This window comes from Rhinopithecus roxellana, chromosome 1 (assembly GCF_007565055.1).
Source record: "Rhinopithecus roxellana isolate Shanxi Qingling chromosome 1, ASM756505v1, whole genome shotgun sequence".
Lineage (NCBI taxonomy): Eukaryota > Metazoa > Chordata > Mammalia > Primates > Cercopithecidae > Rhinopithecus > Rhinopithecus roxellana.
Window position 1 is genome coordinate 176,218,453 of NC_044549.1, and position 20,884 is coordinate 176,239,336.

Genomic DNA, 20,884 nt, shown 5'->3' on the forward strand with positions numbered 1-20,884 from the left:
CACATATATAAAATAGCACATCATATCCAGTCTCCACAAAGATGATAGGCCTTCAGAAATTGCAAGAGACTTATAAATTGTTAAAATCTTAGGGCAATTTGGAATTATTTATCTAAATTTAAAATGTGCATGTAGTTATACATAGCAGTTCCACTTACGTAATTCTACCTTGTAGAAATAGCCAACTGTTTGTGCCTAAAGATGTACCTTTCTAAAATGTTAATTGGTGTTTTGTTTGGAATAGCTAAACAGTAGAAGAAACCTAAATGACTACTCAAGAGTGCTACAGAATTTTTTTTCTTCACAGCTCTTAAAAAGAGGACATATGACATAGACAAATTTCCTAGATCAAGGTAGGTTCAGAAAGCAAGTCAGCAAAGAGAAGCACTTTTGGAGTAGCATGACAGGGACCCCTGAAAATCTATTCCTCCATAAAATCATAAGAAGAGTAACAAAAATGTTCAAAACCAACTTTTTCAGAACTCTGAAAGTTAACCAAAGGACGACAACAATCAAAGAAAACTGGCTGAATCTTAGTACGAACAGCGAGTTTTATGGCGTATTAGCTTGCCCTATTCCCATCACCCTCTTTCCAGCTCTACAGTAGCTTTGAAAACTAGTAAGTAACCTTAAAACCACAGGAGGATGCAGAATGTGTCTGGAGTACCCTAAAACTTCTATCCCCAGTGAATTGTCACCATTTGACATGTTCAGCAGCTCCCCAGAGCTCACTCATAGGGCCTTATGCTAACAAACCCTATCATTAAGTGTATGTTAAATTGTCAGTAGGAATTATTAAACATCATAGCTGCCTAAGACAGCATTAACAGTTGGAGAAAACAAGACGCTAGCCAAAAATTTAACAGGAAACTCAGAGGCTAGCCAAAAACTGAAAAGGAAGATCTGGGGAACGAGATGTCCATAAGGGGCTTTGAAAAGCTCCAACATATTCCTGGGATTCTACAAGACCACACGGGTGTGCAGTATTGTGCACATGCCCAAGGAAGACTTGAGGGGGGTATAATCTCCCAACTCTTAGTGAACTTAAGGCTCTAAAAGGCAGGAATGAAGGCTAAGAGTTGTAAACTGACTGCTGTCACAACACATACAAAGAGCCCCTTGCAAAGGCTAGCAGACTTATTGGTTCAAGGCATTTAATGAAAGGAAATCTCTGTCTCTTTATGGACCACTAAGGTAACCAGGCAGAAACTTCCATGACCACACACAACAAAGAATATAGACTTCACAGAATTAATTTAATAAAGTTACTAAAACAGCAACAAATAGCAAGAAAAACAAGTTCAGATGGTGGAATGGGATCTGATTCCTAGAGTTGCCACATATTATTAAAATATCCAGTTTTCAATAAAATTATAAGGCATGAGAAAGAAAAAAAAAAAAAAAACACAGGAAAGTATGGCCCACACAAAGGGGAAAAAGCAGTCAATACAGACTCTGTCAGAGGAAGCCTGGACATTAGACTTACTGGATAAAGACTTTAAGTCAGCTACTGTAAATATGTCAAAGAACTGCAAGAAACCCTTTCTAAAGAACTAAAGGAATGAATGGGAAGAGTGTCTCATCAAATAGAGAATATCAGTAAAAAGATAGGGGCTTTATAAAAAGAGAATTAAATAGATATTCTGAGGTTGAAAAATACAGCAACTGAAATTTTAAAAGTTATTACAGGGGCTCAACAGCAGATTTGAGCTGACAAAGAATCAGAACTTGGAATATATGTCAACTGAAATTATCCAGTCAGAGGAACAGAAAGACAAAGAATAAAGGAAAACAAAGCCTCAAGGACCTGCAGAACACCATGAAGCATAATAACGTACAGATAGTGAGAGCCTCAGAAAGAGAGAAGAAAAAGAGAGGGGAAGATGGAATATTTGAAGAAATGCTGGCTGAAATATTTCACAATTTTTATGAAAATCATTAGTACATACCTCAAAGAAGTCCAGTTAACTCCAAGCAGGATAAACTCAAAGAGATCTGCACCTAGACACATCATAGACTGTCAAAAGCTGACAACAAAGAGAGTCTTGAAAGCAGCAATAGAGAAACAGCTCATAATACATGAGTTCCTCAGTAAGATTGAAAGTTGACTTCTCATCAAAAACCAGAGAGTCCAGAAGGCAGTAGGATGACATATTCAAAATAATGAAAAGCCAGTCAGTCTAGAGTTCTATTATATATCCAATAAAACTATTCTTCAAAAAGGAAAGAGAAATTCAGACAATTACAGATAAATAGAAACTGAGAGTATTCAGTGCTAGTAAACCTTCCCTGTAAGACATGATAAAGAAAGTCCTTCAGGCTGAAATGAAAGGACACTAGACATCAGTTCAAATCCACACAAAGAAAAAGAGTTCTGATAAAGGTAGCTGTGTAGGTAAATATAAAAGATAATATAAATTTATTTTTCATAAATCTTGTATTATTAATATGGCAGTACTACCAAATTGATCTATATATTTGCTGTAATACCTATCAAAATTCCAGATGTCTTTTTTGGAGAAAATGACAAACTGATTCTAAAATTCATATGGAAATGCAAAGCACCCCCAAAACAATCTTGAAAGAGAACAAAGCTGGAGAACTCACATGTCTTGAAACTTGTTATGTAGTAATTTTCATCAAAACAATGTGATACTGACATAAAGGTCAATCATATATAAATGGAATAGAGTTGAGAGTATGGTAAGTTGATATTCAACATGGGTGCCAAGATTATTTGTGTGGAAAGAGTAGTCTTTTTTACAAATAGTTCTGGGAAAACTAGATATCCACATGCAAAAGAATGAACTTGAGCTACTTCTTCACACTTTATACAAAAATTAACTCAAAAGAAGTCATAGAATTAAATTCTGGAGTTATAACTATAACACCCTTAGAAGAAAACTTGAGTAAATCTTCATGACCTCAGGTTAGGCAGTAGTTTCTTAGATATGACACCATGAGCACAAGCAACAAAAGAAAAAATAGGTAGATGAGACTCCATCCAATTAAGTAGTTTTGGGCTTCCAAGGACACCATTAATAAGTGAAAAGACAAACACAGAACAGAAGAATTTTTTGCAAATTTTATGTTTGATAAGGAACTTGCACCCAGAACATATGAAGAACACTTACAACTCAAAAATAAAAAGGAAAATACCCCAACTTTTTAAATGGGCAAAAGATTTGAATAAACATTTTTCTGAAGAAGATGAGTGCCTAATAAGTACCTGAAAGGATGCTAAGCATCATGAGCCATTGGAAAATTGCAAATCAAAATCACAATGAGATACCATCTCACACCCACTAGGCTGGCTGAAATAAAAAGAGAGTAAGTGTTGACAAGCATGTGGAGAAATTGGAACGCTTATACAAGACTGATGGAAATGTAAAATGGTGTAGTCACTTTTGAAAACTGACAGTTTCTCAAAATATTAAATGCAGAGTTGCCATATTGACCCACCAGTTCCACTTCTAGATATCTACCTGAGACAAAGGGAAACAATATGTCCACATAAAAAACAGGAATGTTCATAGCAGCATTATTCATAATAGCCAAAAATGGGTATAAGCTAAATGTTCATCAACTGATGAGTATATAAACCAAATGTGGTACCCATACAATGGAATAGTATTTGGCAATGAAAGGAATGAAGTGCTAATAAATGCTATAAAATAGATGGACTTTTAAGCACTGTCCCAAGAGAAAGAAGCCAGTCACAGAAGACCACATATAATATCATTCCATGTATATGACATGTCTAGAAAAGGCAAATTCATAGAGCCAAAAGTAGATTGTGATTGCAAGGACTATGAGAAGAGGGGGTGTATTGGGAATAACTGCTAATGGCACGAATTTTCTTTTATCAGTGATTAAGTTGTTCTCAAGTAGATAGTTTTGATGGTCATGCATCTCTGTAAATGTACTTTAAAAAACTCTGAATTATATTATTTTAAAAGGTGAATGTTATGGCATAAGAATTATATCTCAAAGTGTTGTTTTCAACAGTTAATCTATTTATAATGAAAGTGTATTTGCATATAAGTAGGATAGTTTTAAAAATAGAAAAAAAAATAGGTGGTTCCTGAGATCTTGTTTGGTTCTAATATTCTAGGACCCCGTGTTATTGAGCTTATTACCATGAAAAGGTATCTCTGGGAAGTTAAGGCCTGGAGTCCTGGTGGTGGGTGGGGAACATGGAGGCAGAGAAGGGAAGAAATAAAGGCGTAGTTGGAATTTTCATAGTCTAGGCCCTTATAAGCATAGGCTACTTCTAGGCCTTGGGGCCTGTTCTCTACTCTTTCCTAACTTCAGGAGTCCTTCAAGACTCAGCTCCAATATCATGCATTACAAGTTGGATTCTTCAGGAAGCATACCCTGAGATAGAATTAGAAGTACAGAGAGTTTATTGGGGGAATAACACGTGAAAGGAAAAGAGGAGGAATCAGAGTTGGGCAGAGGGATGGGGGCAGACCATGATGCAAATCTAACAAGTCTCTGCCAGTTCAAAGGAGAACTCGGCAGCCAAGATTTCCTATTAGAGGAGTCCTGTATTGACTGGAAATGGGTATACCCTTTATTCCCAGTCACTAACTGGGAACCACCCTGAGAAGAGCATGATCTTAGTTTAAAACCTGAGGCAGATTCTGAACAATCTAATAGCTAGAGGCTATCAGCTAACCATCTTCCTTGAAGTCACAAATATTTCCTTAAAGAGAGATACATCAGCCCTCCAAATCTGCCACACTTCCTTCTGAAATGTGGCTTGACTCTCCTTCTATCCAAGGGAGAGGTAATAATAGCTGTCTCCTAAGAAATATAACATTCTTAGCATTCTTGGTTTATCATTTACCTCCTTGCCCCTAGGTTCTGCACTCTGGGAGGACAGAAACTTAATCTGAATACTTCATGTTTAATGCAGAGGAAGCTTCAGTGTAATAAAATTGTCTTGAGATCAGGGACAATCAGGGACTCTCAGGGACTGGGAGTAGTAGGTAATTACTATTCTAACTACATTGTAACAACATTTGACCCAAGATTGGAGAAGGTTAATCTATAAAGTAACTATTATTATCTACTTGATTTTCTTCCTACTTCTGGCTGCTGCTTGTCAATCAGCTTTGCTGCTTTCTCGTGATATCTCTGCCTTTTAAATTGTAACAATTTCCAAGGGGCCAATCTGTGGGCCTAAATCCCTTTTCTGTCTATGGCTTCTCCATTGATAACCTCATGGTTTAAATACAGTCTCTATGGTACTGACTTCCAAATTTGTATCTCTAGCTCACATCTATTCCTTGAAATCCAGACTCATTCCGCACTGCTTATGTGACATCTCTATTTGGATATCTGACTAGGCACCATAGACTCAGCAGGTCTAAAACTAAACTGCTGATCTTATTCCTAAAACCTGCTTCTCTTCACTCTTCCCCACCTCAGTAAATAGCCACTCCATCATTCTTCTTGCTTAGGCCAAAAATTGGAAGTTAAGCTTGACTCTTCTCTTTCTCTCATACTCCTAGTGGATTCATCAGTAAATCCAGTCACTTTTGTCCAAAATATGACCACCTCTCACCACCAAGCTATGATCATTCTGAGTAGTTACATTTTTGCATTAGCAAAAATTGGTTCCTCTGCTTTTGCCTTTGTTCCCCCCGACTCACCCCGCCTTGCCTGTCTCTGATTCTGTTCTCAACACAACAGCCAGAGCAATCCTTGTAAAATGTAAGTCAAATCATGTCACTCCTCTCCTCAAACCCTCTAGTGACATCTCATAGCTTCCCTTCTCAGAGTAAAAGTAATCAAAATCATCTACAAATCCCGACCTGTTCTAATCCTCCTGCTTGCTCTCAAACCTCATCTCTTACCCTTCTCCTCCTCGCTCTTAGCTGTAACCATACTGGTCACTTTGTGATCTCCTTGAACACACGAAGATCCTGCATTAGGGCCTTAGGACTTGCCGTTTTTGCATATTTTCTGCAAAGCGGGTACTTCACCTTCTTCAGGTGTTTGCTAAAATGTTAATGTTCCTGAATTCTCAGTGACACCTGCCTTTACCAGAGGGAAGAGGAGAGATGCTTTTTTGAAAAACTTTGGCCAAAGATTTGGATTTTTTTAATCTTGCTAATGTAAAGTGCAGTATAATAGATTCTGGTTTCTGTAATTAAGGGATAATTCCATTAGTGAAGAAAAACCTAGTCATTTAACCATTGTTTACTGAAACTTTGATTTTTTTTTTTTTTTTTTAATATAAGTAGAGAGTTTATTTGGGCCAGGCTTGAAGATTGCAACTCAGGAGTACAGAGTCAAGTAGCCCTGAATATACCCTCTGATTAGCAGCAGTTACAAGTGGATTTTTTAAATTATTATTATACTTTAAGTTCTAGGGTACATGTGTACAATGTGCAGGTTTGTCACATATGTATACATGTGCCATGTTGGTGTGCTGCACCCATTAACTCATCATTTATATTAGGTATATCTCCTAATGCTATCCCTCCCACCTCCCCCCCCACAATAGGCCCCGGTATGTGATGTTCCCCTTCCTGTGTCCAAGTGATCTCATTGTTCAATTCCCACCTATGAGTGAGAACATGCGGTGTTTGGTTTTCTGTTCTTGTGATAGTTTGCTGAGAATGATGGTTTCCAGCTGCATCCATGTCCCTACAAAGGACACGAACTCATCGTTTTTTATGGCTGCATAGTATTCCATGGTGTATATGTGCCACATTTTCTTAATCCACTCTGTCACTGATGGACATTTGGGTTGATTCCAAGTCTTTGCTATTGTGAATAGTGCTGCAGTAAACATACGTATGCATGTGTTTTTATAGCAGCATGATTTATAATCCTTTGGGTATATACCCAGTAATGGGATGGCTGGGTCAAATGGTACATCTAGTTCTAGATCCTTGAGGAATCACTACACTGTTTTCCACAATGGTTGTACTAGTTTACAGTCCCACCAACAGTGTAAAAGTGTTCCCATTTCTCCACATCCTCTCCAGGACCTGTTGTTTCCTGATTTTTTAATGATCCCTATTCTAACTGGTGTGAGATGGTATCTCATTGTGGTTTTGATTTGCGTTTCTCTGATGGTGAGAGATGATGAGCATTTTTTCATGTGTCTGTTGGCTGTATGAATGTCTTCTTTTGAGAAGTGTCTGTTCATATCCTTTGCCCACTTTTTGATGGGGTTGTTTTTTTCTTGTAAATTTGTTTGAGTTCTTTGTAGGTTCTGGGTATTAGCCCTTTGTCAGATGAGTAGATTGCAAAAATGTTCTCCCATTCTATAGGTTGCCTGTTCACTCTGATGGTAGTTTCTTTTGCTGTGCAGAAGCTCTTTAGTTTAATTAGATCCCATTTGTCAATTTTGGCTTTTTTTGGTGTTTTAGACATGAAGTCCTTGCCCATGCCTATGTCCTGAATGGTATTACCTAGGTTTTCTTCTAGGATTTTTATGGTTTTAGGTCTAGCGTTTAAGTCTCTAATCCATCTTGAATTAATTTTTGTATAAGGAGTAAGGAAAGGATCCAGTTTCAGCTTTCTACTAAATGGCTAGCCAATTTTCCCAGCACCATTTATTAAATAGGGAATCCTTTCCCCATTTCTTGTTTTTGTCAGATTTGTCAAAGATCAGATGGCTGTAGATGTGTGGTATTATTTCTGAGGGCTCTGTTCTGTTCCATTGGTCTATATCTCTGTTTTGGTACCAGTACCATGCTGTTTTGGTTACTGTAGCCTTGTAGTATAGTTTGAAGTCAGGTAGCATGATGCCTCCAGGTTTGTTCTTTTGGGTTAGGATTGTCTTGGCAATGCGGGGTCTTTTTTGGTTCCATATGAACTTTAAAGCAGTTTTTTCCAATTTTGTGAAGAAAGTTATTGGTAACTTAATGGGGATGGCATTGAATCCATATATCACCTTGGGCAGTATGGCCATTTTCACAGTATTGATTCTTCCTATCCATGAGCATGGTATGTTCTTCCATTTGTTTGTGTCCTTTTATTTCACTGAGGAGTAGTTTGTAGTTCTCCTTGAAGAGGTCCTTTACATCCCTTGTAAGTTGGATTCCTAGGTATTTTATTTCTTTGAACCTATTGTGAATGGGAGTTCATTCATGATTTGGCTCTCTGTCTGTTACTGGTGTATAGGAATGCTTGTGATTTTTGCACATTGATTTTGTATCCTGAGACTGCTGAAATTGCTTATCAGCTTAAGGAGATTTTGGGCTGAGACGATGGGGTTTTCTAAATATACAATCATGTCATCTGCAAACAGGAACAATTTGACTTCTTATTTTCCTAACTGAATATCCTTTATTTCTTTCTCTTGCCTGATTGCCCTAGCCAGAACTTTCAACACTATGTTGAATAGGAGTGGTGAGAGAGGGCATCCCTGTCTTCTGCCAGTTTTCAAAGGGAATGCTTCCAGTTTTTGCCCATTCAGTATGATATTGGCTGTGGGTTTGTCATAAATAGCTCTTATTATTTTGAGATACGTTCCATCAATACCGAATTTATTGAGAGTTTTTAGCATGAAGGGCTGTTGAATTTTGTCAGAGGTCTTTTCTGCATCTATTGAGATAATCATGTGGTTTTTGTCTTTGGTTCTGCTTATATGCTGGATTACGTTTATTGATTTGCGTATGTTGAACCAGCCTTGCATCCCAGGGATGAAGCCCACTTGATCATGGTGGAGAAGCTTTTTGATGTGCTGCTGGATTCGGTTTGCCAGTATTTTATTGAGGATTTTTGCCTCGATGTTCATCAGGGATATTGGTCTAAAATTATCTTATTTTGTTGTGTCTCTGCCAGGCTGTGGTATCAGGATGATGCTGGCCTCATAAAATGAGTTAGGGAGGATTCCCTCTTTTTCTATTGATTGGAATAGTTTCAGAAGGAATGGTACCAGCTCCTCCTTGTACCTCTGGTAGAATTCGTCTGTGAATCATCTGGTCCTGGACTTTTTTTGGTTGGTAGGCTATTAATTATTACCTCAATTTCAGAGCCTGCTATTGGTCTTTTCAGGGATTCAACTTTTTCCTGGTTTAGTCTTGGGAGAGTGTAAGTGTCCAGGATTTATCCATTTCTTCTAGGTTTTCCAGTTTATTTGCATAGAGGTGTTTATAGTATTCTCTGATGGTAGTTTGTATTTCTGTGGGGTGGGTGGTGATATCCCCTTTATCATTTTTTATTGTGTCTATTTGATTCTTCTCTCTTTTCTTATTAGCTTGCTAGTGGTCTATCAATTTTGTTGATCTTTTCAAAAAACCAGCTCCTGGATTCACTGATTTTTGGGAGGGTTTTTTGTGTCTCTGTCTCCTTCAGTTCTGCTCTGATCTTAGTTATTTCTTGCCTTCTGCTAGCTTTTGAATGTGTTTGCTCTTGCTTCTCTAGTTCTTTTAATTGTGATGTTAGGGTGTCAATTTTAGATCTTTCCAGCTTTCTCTTGTGGGCATTTAGTGCTATAAATTTCCCTGTACACACTGCTTTAAATGTGTCCCAGAGATTCTAGTATGTTGTATCTTTGTTCTCATTAGTTTCAAAGACCATCTTTATTTCTGCCTTCATTTTATTATGTACCCAGTAGTCATTCAGGAGCAGGTTGTTCAGTTTCCATGTAGTTGAGTGATTTTGATTGAGTTTCTTAGTCCTAAGGTCTAGTTTGATTGCACTGTGGTCTGAGAGACAGTTTGTTATAATTTCTGTTCTTGTACATTTGCTGAGGAGTGCTTTACTTCCAACTATGTGGTCAATTTTGGAATAAGTGCAATGTGGTGCTGAGAAGAATATATATTCTGTTGATTTGGAGTGGAGAGTTCTGTAGATGTCTGTTAGGTCTGCTTGTTGCAGAGTTGAGTTAAATTCCTGGATATCCTTGTTAACTTTCTGTCTCGTTGATCTGTCTAATGTTGACAGTGGGGTGTTGAAGTATCCCATTATTATTGTATGGGAGTCTAAGTCTCTTTGTAAGTCTCTAAGGACTTGCTTTATGAATCTGGGTGCTCCTGTATTGGGTGCATATATATTCAGGATAGTTAGCTCTTCCTGTTGAATTGATCCCTTTACCGTTATGTAATGGCCTTCTTTGTCTCTTTTGATCTTTGATAGCTTAAAATCTGTTTTATCAGAGACTAGTATTGCAACCCCAGCTTTTTTTTGTTCTCCATTGCTTGGTAGATCTTCCTCCATCCCTTTATTTTGAGCCTATGTATGTCTCTGCATGTGAGATGGGTCTCCGGAATACAGCAAACTGATGTGTCTTAACTCTTTATCCAGTTTGCCAGTCTGTGTCTTTTAATTGGACCATTTAGTCCATTTACATTTAAGGTTAGTATTGTTATGTGTGAACTTGATCCTGCCATTATGATATTAACTGGTTATTTTGCTCGTTAGTTGATGCAGTTTCTTCCTAGCCTCGATGGTCTTTACATTTTGGCATGTTTTTGCAATGGCTGGTACTGGTTGTTCCTTTCCATGTTTAGGGCTTCCTTCAGGGTCTCTTGTAGGGCAGGCCTGGTGGTGACAAAATCTCTAAGCATTTGCTTGTCTATAAAGGATTTTATTTCTCCTTCACTTATGAAACTTAGTCTGACTGGATATGAAATTCTGGGTTGAAAATTCTTTTCTTTAAGAATGTTGAATATTGGCCCCCACTCTCTCTCTTCAGGCTTATAGCATTTCTGCCAAGAGATCTGCTGTTAGTCTGATGCGCTTCTGTTTGTGGGTAACCCGACCTTTCTCTCTGGCTGCCCTTAACATTTTTTTCCTTCATTTCAACTTTGGTGAATCTGACAATTATGTGTCTTGGAGTGGCTCTTCTCGAGGAGTATCTTTGTGGCATTCTCTGTATTTTCTGAATTTGAATGTTGGCCTACCTTACTACGTTGGGGACGTAGTTCTCCTGGATGATATCTTGCAGAGTGTTTTCCAACTTGGTTTCATTTTCCCCATCATTTTCAGGCACAGCAATCAGACATAGATTTGGTCTTTTCACATAATCCCATATTTTTTGGAGGCTTTGTTCATTTCTTTTTACTTTTTTCTCTACACTTCTCTTCTCGCTTCATTTCATTCATTTGATCTTCAGTCACTGATAACTCTTTCTTCCAGTTGATCGATTCGGTTACTGAAGCTTGTGCATTTGTCACGTAGTTCTCATGTCATGGTTTTCATCTCTGTCTGTTCTTTTATGGTCTTCTCTGCATTGATTATTCTTGTTATCCATTCAACCATTCGTTTTTCAAGGTTTTTAGTTTCTTTGCGCTGGGTATGTAGTTCCTCCTTTAGCTCTGAGAATTTTGACCGACTGAAGCTTTCTTCTCTCAACTCGTCAAAGTCATTTTCTGTCCAGCTTTGTTCCATTGTTGGTGATGAACTACGTTCCTTTGGAGGGGTAGATGCGCTCTGATTTTTTGAATTTCCAGCTTTTCTGCACTGCTTTTTCCCCATCTTTGTGGTTTTATCTGCCTTTGGTTTTTGATGATGGTGACGTACTCATGGGGTTTTGGTGTGGGTGTCCTTTCTGTTTGTTAGTTTTCCTTCTGACAATCAGGACCCTCAGCTGCAGGTCTGTTGGAGTTTGCTGGAGGTCCACTCCAGACCCTGTTTGCCTGGGTATCAGCAGTGGAGGCTGCAGAAGATAGAATATTGTTGAACAGCGGGTGTTGCTGTCTGATTCTTGCTCTGGAAGCTTCGTCTCAGAGGTGTACCCAGTCGTGTGAGTGTGAGGTGTCAGTCTGCACCTCATTTGAAAATGCAGAAATCACCCGTCTTCTGTGTTGCTCACGCTGGGAACTGGGGACTGGAGCTGTTCCTATTCAGCCATCTTGGGTGTCCCCCCCTTTTTTTTTAGTTCTTTTATATGTGTGCAATGCTTGGATAATTGTAGTATAAAAAAAACATAGAAAACTGTGGTGCTAGATACTTCACTATTTTTTAAAAAACTGGTGGCTATTCTGATACATATAAATGCATGCATTTTAATACTCCATAGTGTCATTATGTTGATAGTATCAACCTAGTGGTATCATAATTGATCATCATTTATTAAAAACAGTAGATTCAGTAGCTTAGTGAAAGAGTCTGGTGTTTCATTATTGCTACTTAATTTTTCTTACAGGGCAAAGTTCTAAAAACATCAGTTCATCTCCAAGTGTTGAGAGTTTGCCTGGAGGAAGAGAATTCACTGGCTCCCCACCTTCATCTGCTACTAAAAAAGATTCCTTTTTTAGCAACATCTCACGTTCCCGCTCACACAGCAAAACTATGGGCAGAAAAGAATCTGTAAGTATTTAAGGACAATTTTCTCTTCATTCTTCATTTTCCTCCATAGAGTGCTGCATTTATGAAAGCTGTTAGTGCCCAGTTTTATAAAGCTCTTAAAACTTTTATGGACTAAAAGGAATTATCTTATCAAAAGTATTTTATTATTATACTTTAGTAATATTTTAAGGCTATAGCCTGTATTACACTGGAAATAAAAGAAAGTAGCATCATTTTAAAATAAGTTAAGGCCGGGCGCGGTGGCTCAAGCCTGTAATCCCAGCACTTTGGGAGGCCGAGACGGGTGGATCACGAGATCAGGAGATTGAGACCATCCTGGCTAACACGGTGAAACCCCGTCTCTACTAAAAATACAAAAAAACTAGCTGGGCGAGGTGGCGGGCACCTGTAGTCCCAGCTACTAGGGAGGCTGAGGCAGGAGAATGGCGTAAACCCAGGAGGCGGAGCTTGCAGTGAGCTGAGATCCGGCCACTGCACTCAAGTCCGGGCGACAGAGCCAGACTCCGCCTCAAAAAAATAAAAAAATAAAATAAAATAAAATAAAATAAGTTGAATCTTTCCCAAATCCCACTCCTTTTTTTCTCTACAAACGCCTTTTCTTCAAAGCCTGTGTTTTCTTATAAAATTTAACAAATAAATGATGGAAGCTGGAACAAACCAAACTGTTTTTTCCATTTAAAATATTTCTTGAAAATTAAAAATAATTGATTTACCACATAAAAAGCTATACAAACTACATTTAAATTATATTTTAATACTCTGTAAAATTCTTCTTCTTTTCTTCTTTTTCTTTTCTTTTTTTTTTTTGAAACAGAATCTCAATCTTGGCTCACTGCAGCCTCCTCCTCCTGGGTTTAAGTGATTCTCATGCCTCAACCTCTAAGAAGCTGGGATTACAGGTGTGTCCACCATGCCTGGCTAATTTGTGTATTTTTATTAGAGACGGGGTTTTGCCATATTGGCCAGGCTGCTCTGGAACTCGTGGGCTCAAGTGATCTGTCCACCGTGGCCTTCCAAAGTGCTGGGATTATAGACATGAGCCACTGCGTCCAGCCTGTAAAATTCTTTATATACATTTCTCAAAAGAATATAGCTAAGGCATATCCACTGCTTTAAAAACTTGGTTGTGTCTGAAATTATTATAAGCCAACTTCACATTTAACCACATTTTATAACAGCCACGCATAGCTTAACAACAGTGATACATTCAGAGGAGTGTGTTGTTAGGCAATTTCATCATAGTGCAAACATCGTGGAGTGTACTTATACAAACGAAATGGTACCACCTACTACACACCTAAGCTGTATGGTATAGTCTGTTACTCCTAGGATACAAACCTGTATAGCATAGCACTGTACTGAATACTGTAGGCAGTTATAACAATGGTAAGTATTTTTGTATCTAAACATATAAAAGGTACAGAAAATTGTAAGGTATACAGGAAAAAAAATGGTACACCTGTTTAGGGCACTTCTTATGAATGGAGCTTGGAAGTGGCTCTGGGCGAATGAATGAGTGAGCAGTGAGTGAATGTGAAGGCCTAGGATTATTGTGCACTACTGTAGACTTTATAAACACTGTACACTTAGGCTACACTATATTTATTTAAACAATAGTTCTTTCTTCAAAATAAATTAATCTTACCTTACTATAACTTTTACTTTATGAACTTTTTTTTTTTTTTAATTTTTGTTTCTTTTGTAATAACACTTAGCTCAAAACAAACACATTTTTTAGCTGTACAAAATTCTTTTTCTTACATCTTTATTCTGTGGTCTTTTTCTGTTTTTGAATTTTTTTATTTTACTTTTTAAACTTTTTTGTTAAAAATGGAGACAAGCACATTAGGATAGGCCTAACCAGGGTCAGGATCATCAGTATCATTGTTTCCACCTCCAAGTTTTGTCCCCCTGGAGGGTCTTTGGGGGGCAGTGACACTCATGGAGCTGTCATCTCCTGTGTTAACAATGCCTTCTTCTGGAATACATCCTGAAGGACCAGCGTGATGCTGTTTTAAAGTTAACTCTTTTTTTAATATATGTAACTAGAAGTACATTATAAAATAATGATAAAAAGTATAGTATAGTAAATACATAAACCAGTAACACAATCGATTATTATTATTCACTGTACATAATTGTATGTGCCATACTTACATATGACTGGCAGCACAGTAGGCTGGTATCACCACAAACACTGAATCCGTTGCACTATGACATTACGACAGCTATGATGTCACTAGACAATAGAATTTGTTAGCTCCATTATAGTCTTATGGGACCACCATCATATATGTGGTCTGTTGTTGATCAAAACATCATTATGTGTCACATGACTGTAGTTTAACATCTAATATCTTAATAAGAACTCATCTGCCCTGTGGAAGAGGATGCCAAGGTAATACAGAAAAGGATCTAGCTATAACTGACATTATCCTAAATTAGAAAAACAAACAAACAATTAAACCTTTGAGAGATAATTATTTAAGGTACATAGAATATTATGTTCTCTATCTGTGTGACTTTGTATTTCTTGGGGCAAGACACTCAGTTTCTGGAGTTTTAACCACCTTATCTGCAAATTAAACATTTTTGCTCTCTGACAGAAAGAGTTTAACTACCTGCCCTCTTAGGGATCCCTTCGATATGTAGGAACTGTGATTCTGTAGTATATAAAAGAGCAGAGAGGAACTTTAGTTTAAACATGGCACCTTTAGTGCAAGCATTTAGCTCTGTTCCCTCCTAAAATTCCACTGCAAGGACAAGGGCAGTTAAAGATAAACCCTCAAAAAATAAGAAAACAAAAGAGAAAACAGTAGCAATAAAATATTGTTACTTGGAAAACAGATGAAAATTGACAACTAAGCAGCCTAAGAAAGCTGAACCTTAAGTCAGTGGTAAGTCAAAAACAAAGAAGCAGCTTGACTTACATTGTAAAATTCTCCAGAAGCTCAGGATCTACAAGTGAAAATGAAGGCAGAACTGAAGACAAGACAACTGGTCAGAAGCTTCTGAAAGAGGAATTAGATTTCCTTCCCTACGTCAGCAAAAGACTGAAAATTTAATTCTCTGAAAAGTGTACAACAGAATGTGTGTGGTCTAAGAGATCAGGCACATTCCAGTGTGAACCACCCTACTGCAAAAGGGGTAGTGGGCCGGGCGTGGTGGCTCAAGCCTGTAATCCCAGCACTTTGGGAGGCCGAGACGGGTGGATCACAAGGTCAGGAGATCGAGACCATCCTGGCTAACACTGTGAAACCCCGTCTCTACTAAAAAAAAAAAAAGAAAGAAAAGAAAAGAAAAAGGGGTAGTGAATACTTAAATGCTAAATTTGAGACCCCAGGCCTCCCCAACTTGCTTTCCAGAGTACCAGTATATGGATAGCCTTCAGGCAAGAGATTTGGAAGGGGTTTCTCTAGGCAAAAGACACACACACACATACACAGCTATAAACATACTTACCCCAGGGGTGCTCCAAGGAAACACCCAGTTACTTTATAGTGGACCCCACCATTAACAAGCTCCATCCAAACAGAACCTCCTCTTAGCTTTTTAGTTCATACTATTTTATATGGACAAGACAGCCAAGGATCACCAGACACTTGAAGAGAGGATTTGACAATGAAAGACAAAAACAGAAAAAAGCAACTGGGAGGAAACAGGCTATGCAGAACAAGAAAACAAATATCATATTTTAATACATTTTTTTGTTCTCTAAATGTTATATTTTTCTAATGTAATACCTTTTCTAATGTATACATTTTTCTAAAATGTAAAACTCAGTGAAAGAGTTGGAAGATAAAGTTGAGGAAATCTCCCCTGAAAATAGAATATAAAATAAATAGAAGAGAGAAAAACATAAGAAAATGAGAGAACTGGCCCAGAAATTTTTTAAAATAGGAATTTCAGAGTGAACAGAGAAAATAAAAGAAAGGAAATATCAAAAATACAATCTGAGAAATTTTTCCATTAATAAAATAACTGAGTCTTAAGATAGGAAAAGTCCATAGACTGACCCACTCAAGAAAAAACAAACCTACAGTCAGATGTATTACTGAAAAAGTTTAGAAATCTGCAAACAAAAGAATCTTACTGACTCATAGAGTTGGAAAAGAAAAATTCTAACGAAGAATGAGGAATTAAAATAGCTGCAGACTTCTCAGTAGCAATACCAAAAGGAAGACAATGGAGCGATACTTTGAAAGTTCTGAGAAATGGCCGAGCGTGGTGACTCACGCCTGTAATTCCAGCATTTTGGGAGGCCAAGGCAGGTGGATCACCTGAAGTCAGGAGTTCAAGACCAGCCTGACCAACATGGTGAAATGCCATCGCTACTAAAAATACAAAAATTAGCCAGGCGTGGTGGTGGGCGCCTATAGTCGGGAGGCTGAGGCAGGAGAATCACTTGAATCCGGTAGGTGGAAGTTGCAGTGAGCCAAGATCACGCCACTGCACTCCACCCTGGGTGACAGAGCAAGAATCCATCTCAAAAAAAAAAAAAAAAAAAAAAAAAAGTTCTGAGAAAAAATTACTTCTAACCTAGATTCAACATCTGGCTAAACTAGTAGTTAATTTTCAGATGGATGCTGACGAGTTGATGGGTGCAGCACACCAACATGGCATAAGTATACATATGTAACAAACCTGCACGTTATGCACATGTACCCTAGAACTTAAAGTATAATAAAAAAAAATAATAATAAAAAAATAAAATAAAATAAAATAAAAAATAAAAAATAAATAAATAAATAAATAAAGCCATGTTTAGACATTAAAGATTCAAAAAAAAAATGATTCTCATGTACCCTAGGAATCCACTGGAGGATATGCTGTACAAAAATGAGGCCATAAACTAAGGAGGAGGAATACCTAAGAACTAGGAAATAGAGGATCCAAAGCAAAACAAAAAGATCCCCAGAATGATAATGTATAGAGATCCGAAGACTATAGCACTGCTAAATAGCAGACCCAGAAAGTAGTAGCAAGCCCAGATTGGAGCAAGTTGGAAGTTTCCAGAAAGATTTATTCAAAAAGATAAAATTAGAAGAATGACTAATATACTTTAACAAATTGAGAGATGTATGCAACTAGGCATGAGTTTGGGTGATAACTTTATAAAAGCTAAACTAACCCCAAAAAAGGACAATTGGTAACCCCAAAGAAAAAGTATGTGTAGAAAAAGAAAGAAAGGTTATGATAAACCTTATAACTGAGCTGGGATTAACATTTACATAGACATTATAATGTAAGCCTATTGAATATTAATCTACTCAGAATCACACTATACCTGTTGAGAAGATGGGGCATGGGAACTACGTGTTTGCCTGAGGAGGAGAGGAGGGAGCAGGTGGTAGTGGTCAATACAACTAAATCTTTATCTTCCATAGTGGGGAATCAGGGGATAATACTCAAGAGAAATCAAGAAGTGGCTAGATAAGTTAGAGATAAAGGCCAGCTGTGGTGGCTCACACCTGTAATCCCAACACTTTGGGAGGCTGAGTCGAGAGCATTGCTTGAGTCCAGGAGTTCAAGACCAGCCTGGGCAATATAGTGAGACCTGTTCTTACAAAAAAAAAATTTTTTTCATTAGCCAGGTATGGTGGTATGCAACTGTAGTACCAGCCACTCGGGAGACTGAGGTAAAAGGATCACTTGAGTGTGGGAGATCAAGACTGCAATGAGCAGTGATTGTGCCACTGCACTCCAGCCTGGGGTACAGAGCAAGAGCTTGTCTTAGATAAACTAGATAGATACATAGATACATAGATGATATAGAGGTGAAAAAACAAAATGGGTAAAAGAATTTAAAGTGGTTGTTTCTGGGGAGCAAGAAGTAGAGGGTGGGGTTGTGGGGAACTGTTCTTCATAACAGAAACAGTTGAATAAAGCACCATTTCATTGTATTGACCATTTCAGTTTATTGACACTTATAAGTGTTACGTATATAACTTAGATTAAAAATAACAACTAAAAATTACAGCAAAATAGAATATTTTGGCATAATAAATTAGAAGAGGAGATAATCTGCATGTACAAAGAACGTGTCTGTGAAGAACCAGAGTAAGAGAATAACAAATGAGAAAGGCATATGGAGACAGGTTTCATTTGCATTCTATCATATTTTGGTGGCATATGGATTAGTCTGCAACACCAATTAATTGCTTTTCTTTATGATGATACTTGAACGTAAAACTGAGAAGTTAAGTAAAAATAGACATAAAGTAAATCTAACTCTCTACATAGACTTGCTGTGAACCAAGAGAATGCAAGTAATCATTCAAAATTTAGTATATTTGCTAACTTTGGGGAAGGAAGTAGGCAGAAATTTTTAAGATAAATAAGCTCATGGTTTTCCAAGTAGTAGTTTTATCTTATTATTTTATTAAATAGTGTGTTAAGTCAGTACACTTTGCCAGTTCTTGCCCATTCTGGGCACTTAATAGGATTGCACCTCCTTGTCCCTATGATCTGTCAAAAATCATATGACTAGTTCTCTCTACTGCATTGTGACTGAAAGTGACATATATGTATTGTCACTGCAAGCCCATCCACAGCTGTCTTCCCCTCTGACACCATGAACAGAACCTCCCTGCCAACTCATGGTAGACATGAAGAATGAGGGAGAAATCAGCTTTTGCTGATTTAAGCTTCTGAGACCGATGGTTATCACAGCATAACAGTGCACAGTTGGTAAATGTTTAGGTCCATAGCTGGGACTCATTCTCTCATGGGAGCTGCCTGCTGCCACTAGAGTGGTCCCAGGACACCAGAGCCTATGACTAGGTACCTACCATACATGGGTCCAATTTGCTTTCATTTCCAAGCCAGTGTGATGTGATACAGTGATATTCCATATCCTGGAAAACATTCAAGATAGCTTTTCACTTAAATTTCTTATACAAACAAGTGGCCAGAAATGAAAGTAAAGACATCTCTTGGTTTGGGTCTCTTGTCCCTTAAACTATATGATGATACCTTTCAGATTTCAAGACTCAGTTCATCTTTTAAAGTGGTTCAAGATCAATAAATTGTTGATGTTAATTGCCAAAATAGTGGTAGAAAGAGACATAAAACCTAAGATAATCTAGTAGTAGCTATCAGTCGAAGTATGGTAAAATCTGCTTGTAATGGTTCTGAGAAATGATTGTCAAAATCTACATAGGTATGACATATCCTGGACAAGCATCATATAGTGTGTTGTAGAACTTGTTTTGTCTCAATATTGCCTTTTTATGTATCATACATACCCTTTCTATAACCCACAGCCTATCTTCTTTAGATAAAAAAGAAGTATCACATTTATTCCTGTTAATGCCCATGATTTGGCCATATAATGAAAGAGGGCAAGATTCAGCTTAGTCTTTAAAGAGGTAACAATGAAGCCTTGTGCCAGATTCTTATAAAAGACATCATTATACTTCTTTACTGAAATGTGAAAACTAGTAGAAAGTTTTTTAAATGACCTCACTTCATTATTAGTAGTACTATTACTTTGAGGATTGGTATTGTTTTGTCTTGAAGAGAAAATAAACATTTTGATACGTTTAATTTTTATGCTTTATTTTACATGATAATATCAATCACATCCAATACTTAGCTTTCTAGAAGTCTATTTTTAGGTGGTCATTCTTCTGTTAAATAAATTTTTACTTGTTTTAGCACTGTTAGTCATATTCTATGATTGTTGCCAAATCATTTTCTAAGAATATCTTTGCTAAGGTTAAAGTATACGAAAAATAGAGTAAAAGAAAAATCATCAGCCTAGGCAACATAGTGAGACCCCATGTCTACAAAAACATTAACAAAAAAATTAGCCGGGCATCGTGGCGTGCACCTGTAGTCCCCAGTTACTAGGGAAGCTGAGGTGTGAGGATCACTTGAGCCCAGGAGTTCAAGTCTGCAGTGAGCTATGATTGTGCCACTGCATTCCAGCTTGGGCAGCAGAGCCAAGCCCCTGTCTCAATAAACAAATAAAAAGAAAAAAGAAAAACTCGAAAACTGACTTGTCTCTGTGAATAAGTAATAATATTTAAGCACACCAGCCAACCAGAAGTATTTTGTAAATTTCCTGATAAACTGCATGATATTTTGGTATGACTTGTAGTAATTATAATACATACCAACCTCCAAAGATCTAAAAGTATCCATGGATCAGAATCCTCTCTAAACCACAGGAAATCAAAAAAGGTCTGAGCTGAAAGTCTCTGCATAAAACAGGATGCATAGTGAGACACTCCCTTACCTGAAGGCTCACAGCACTACAGTGGGGTGACTATCCTGTGTCTTTATGACTCCTGTGACCTTGTATGCATTCATCATTGGTCTTTGATTGTTTGAATGTATACTATGGTCATGCGAATATATTTTATTTTTGTAATATTCATCTATTCTTTATCGTGACAAAATACCAAAAAGTGTCAGATAAATGAAAACGACTTTGAAAGCAGACTCTTACTTCTAGACAACTGGAGAATTGCCTAACCTATTTCAGGCCGTGATCTAGAAATTATAATTTAAGACATTATATGTGTTTAAGAAATATAAGAGAGCAATCCTAATGAGGATGCTTAGAGTGAAATTGGAACGGGGGAAAGTTAAGTAA

At 37.5% G+C, this 20,884-nt stretch overlaps 1 protein-coding gene across 8 annotated transcripts in view; it reads left to right on the forward strand.

The window, feature by feature from the left end:
• The window catches only part of TBC1D5 (TBC1 domain family member 5), a 578,111-nt gene that overhangs the window by 510,888 nt on the left and 46,339 nt on the right, over nucleotides 1-20,884 (forward strand). For all 8 annotated transcript variants that reach the window (XM_030933427.1, XM_030933431.1, XM_030933430.1 and 5 more), the window contains one exon: nucleotides 12,119-12,282. In XM_030933427.1, coding sequence (XP_030789287.1) covers nucleotides 12,119-12,282 — 164 coding nt within the window. The remainder of the gene's footprint in view (nucleotides 1-12,118; nucleotides 12,283-20,884) is intronic.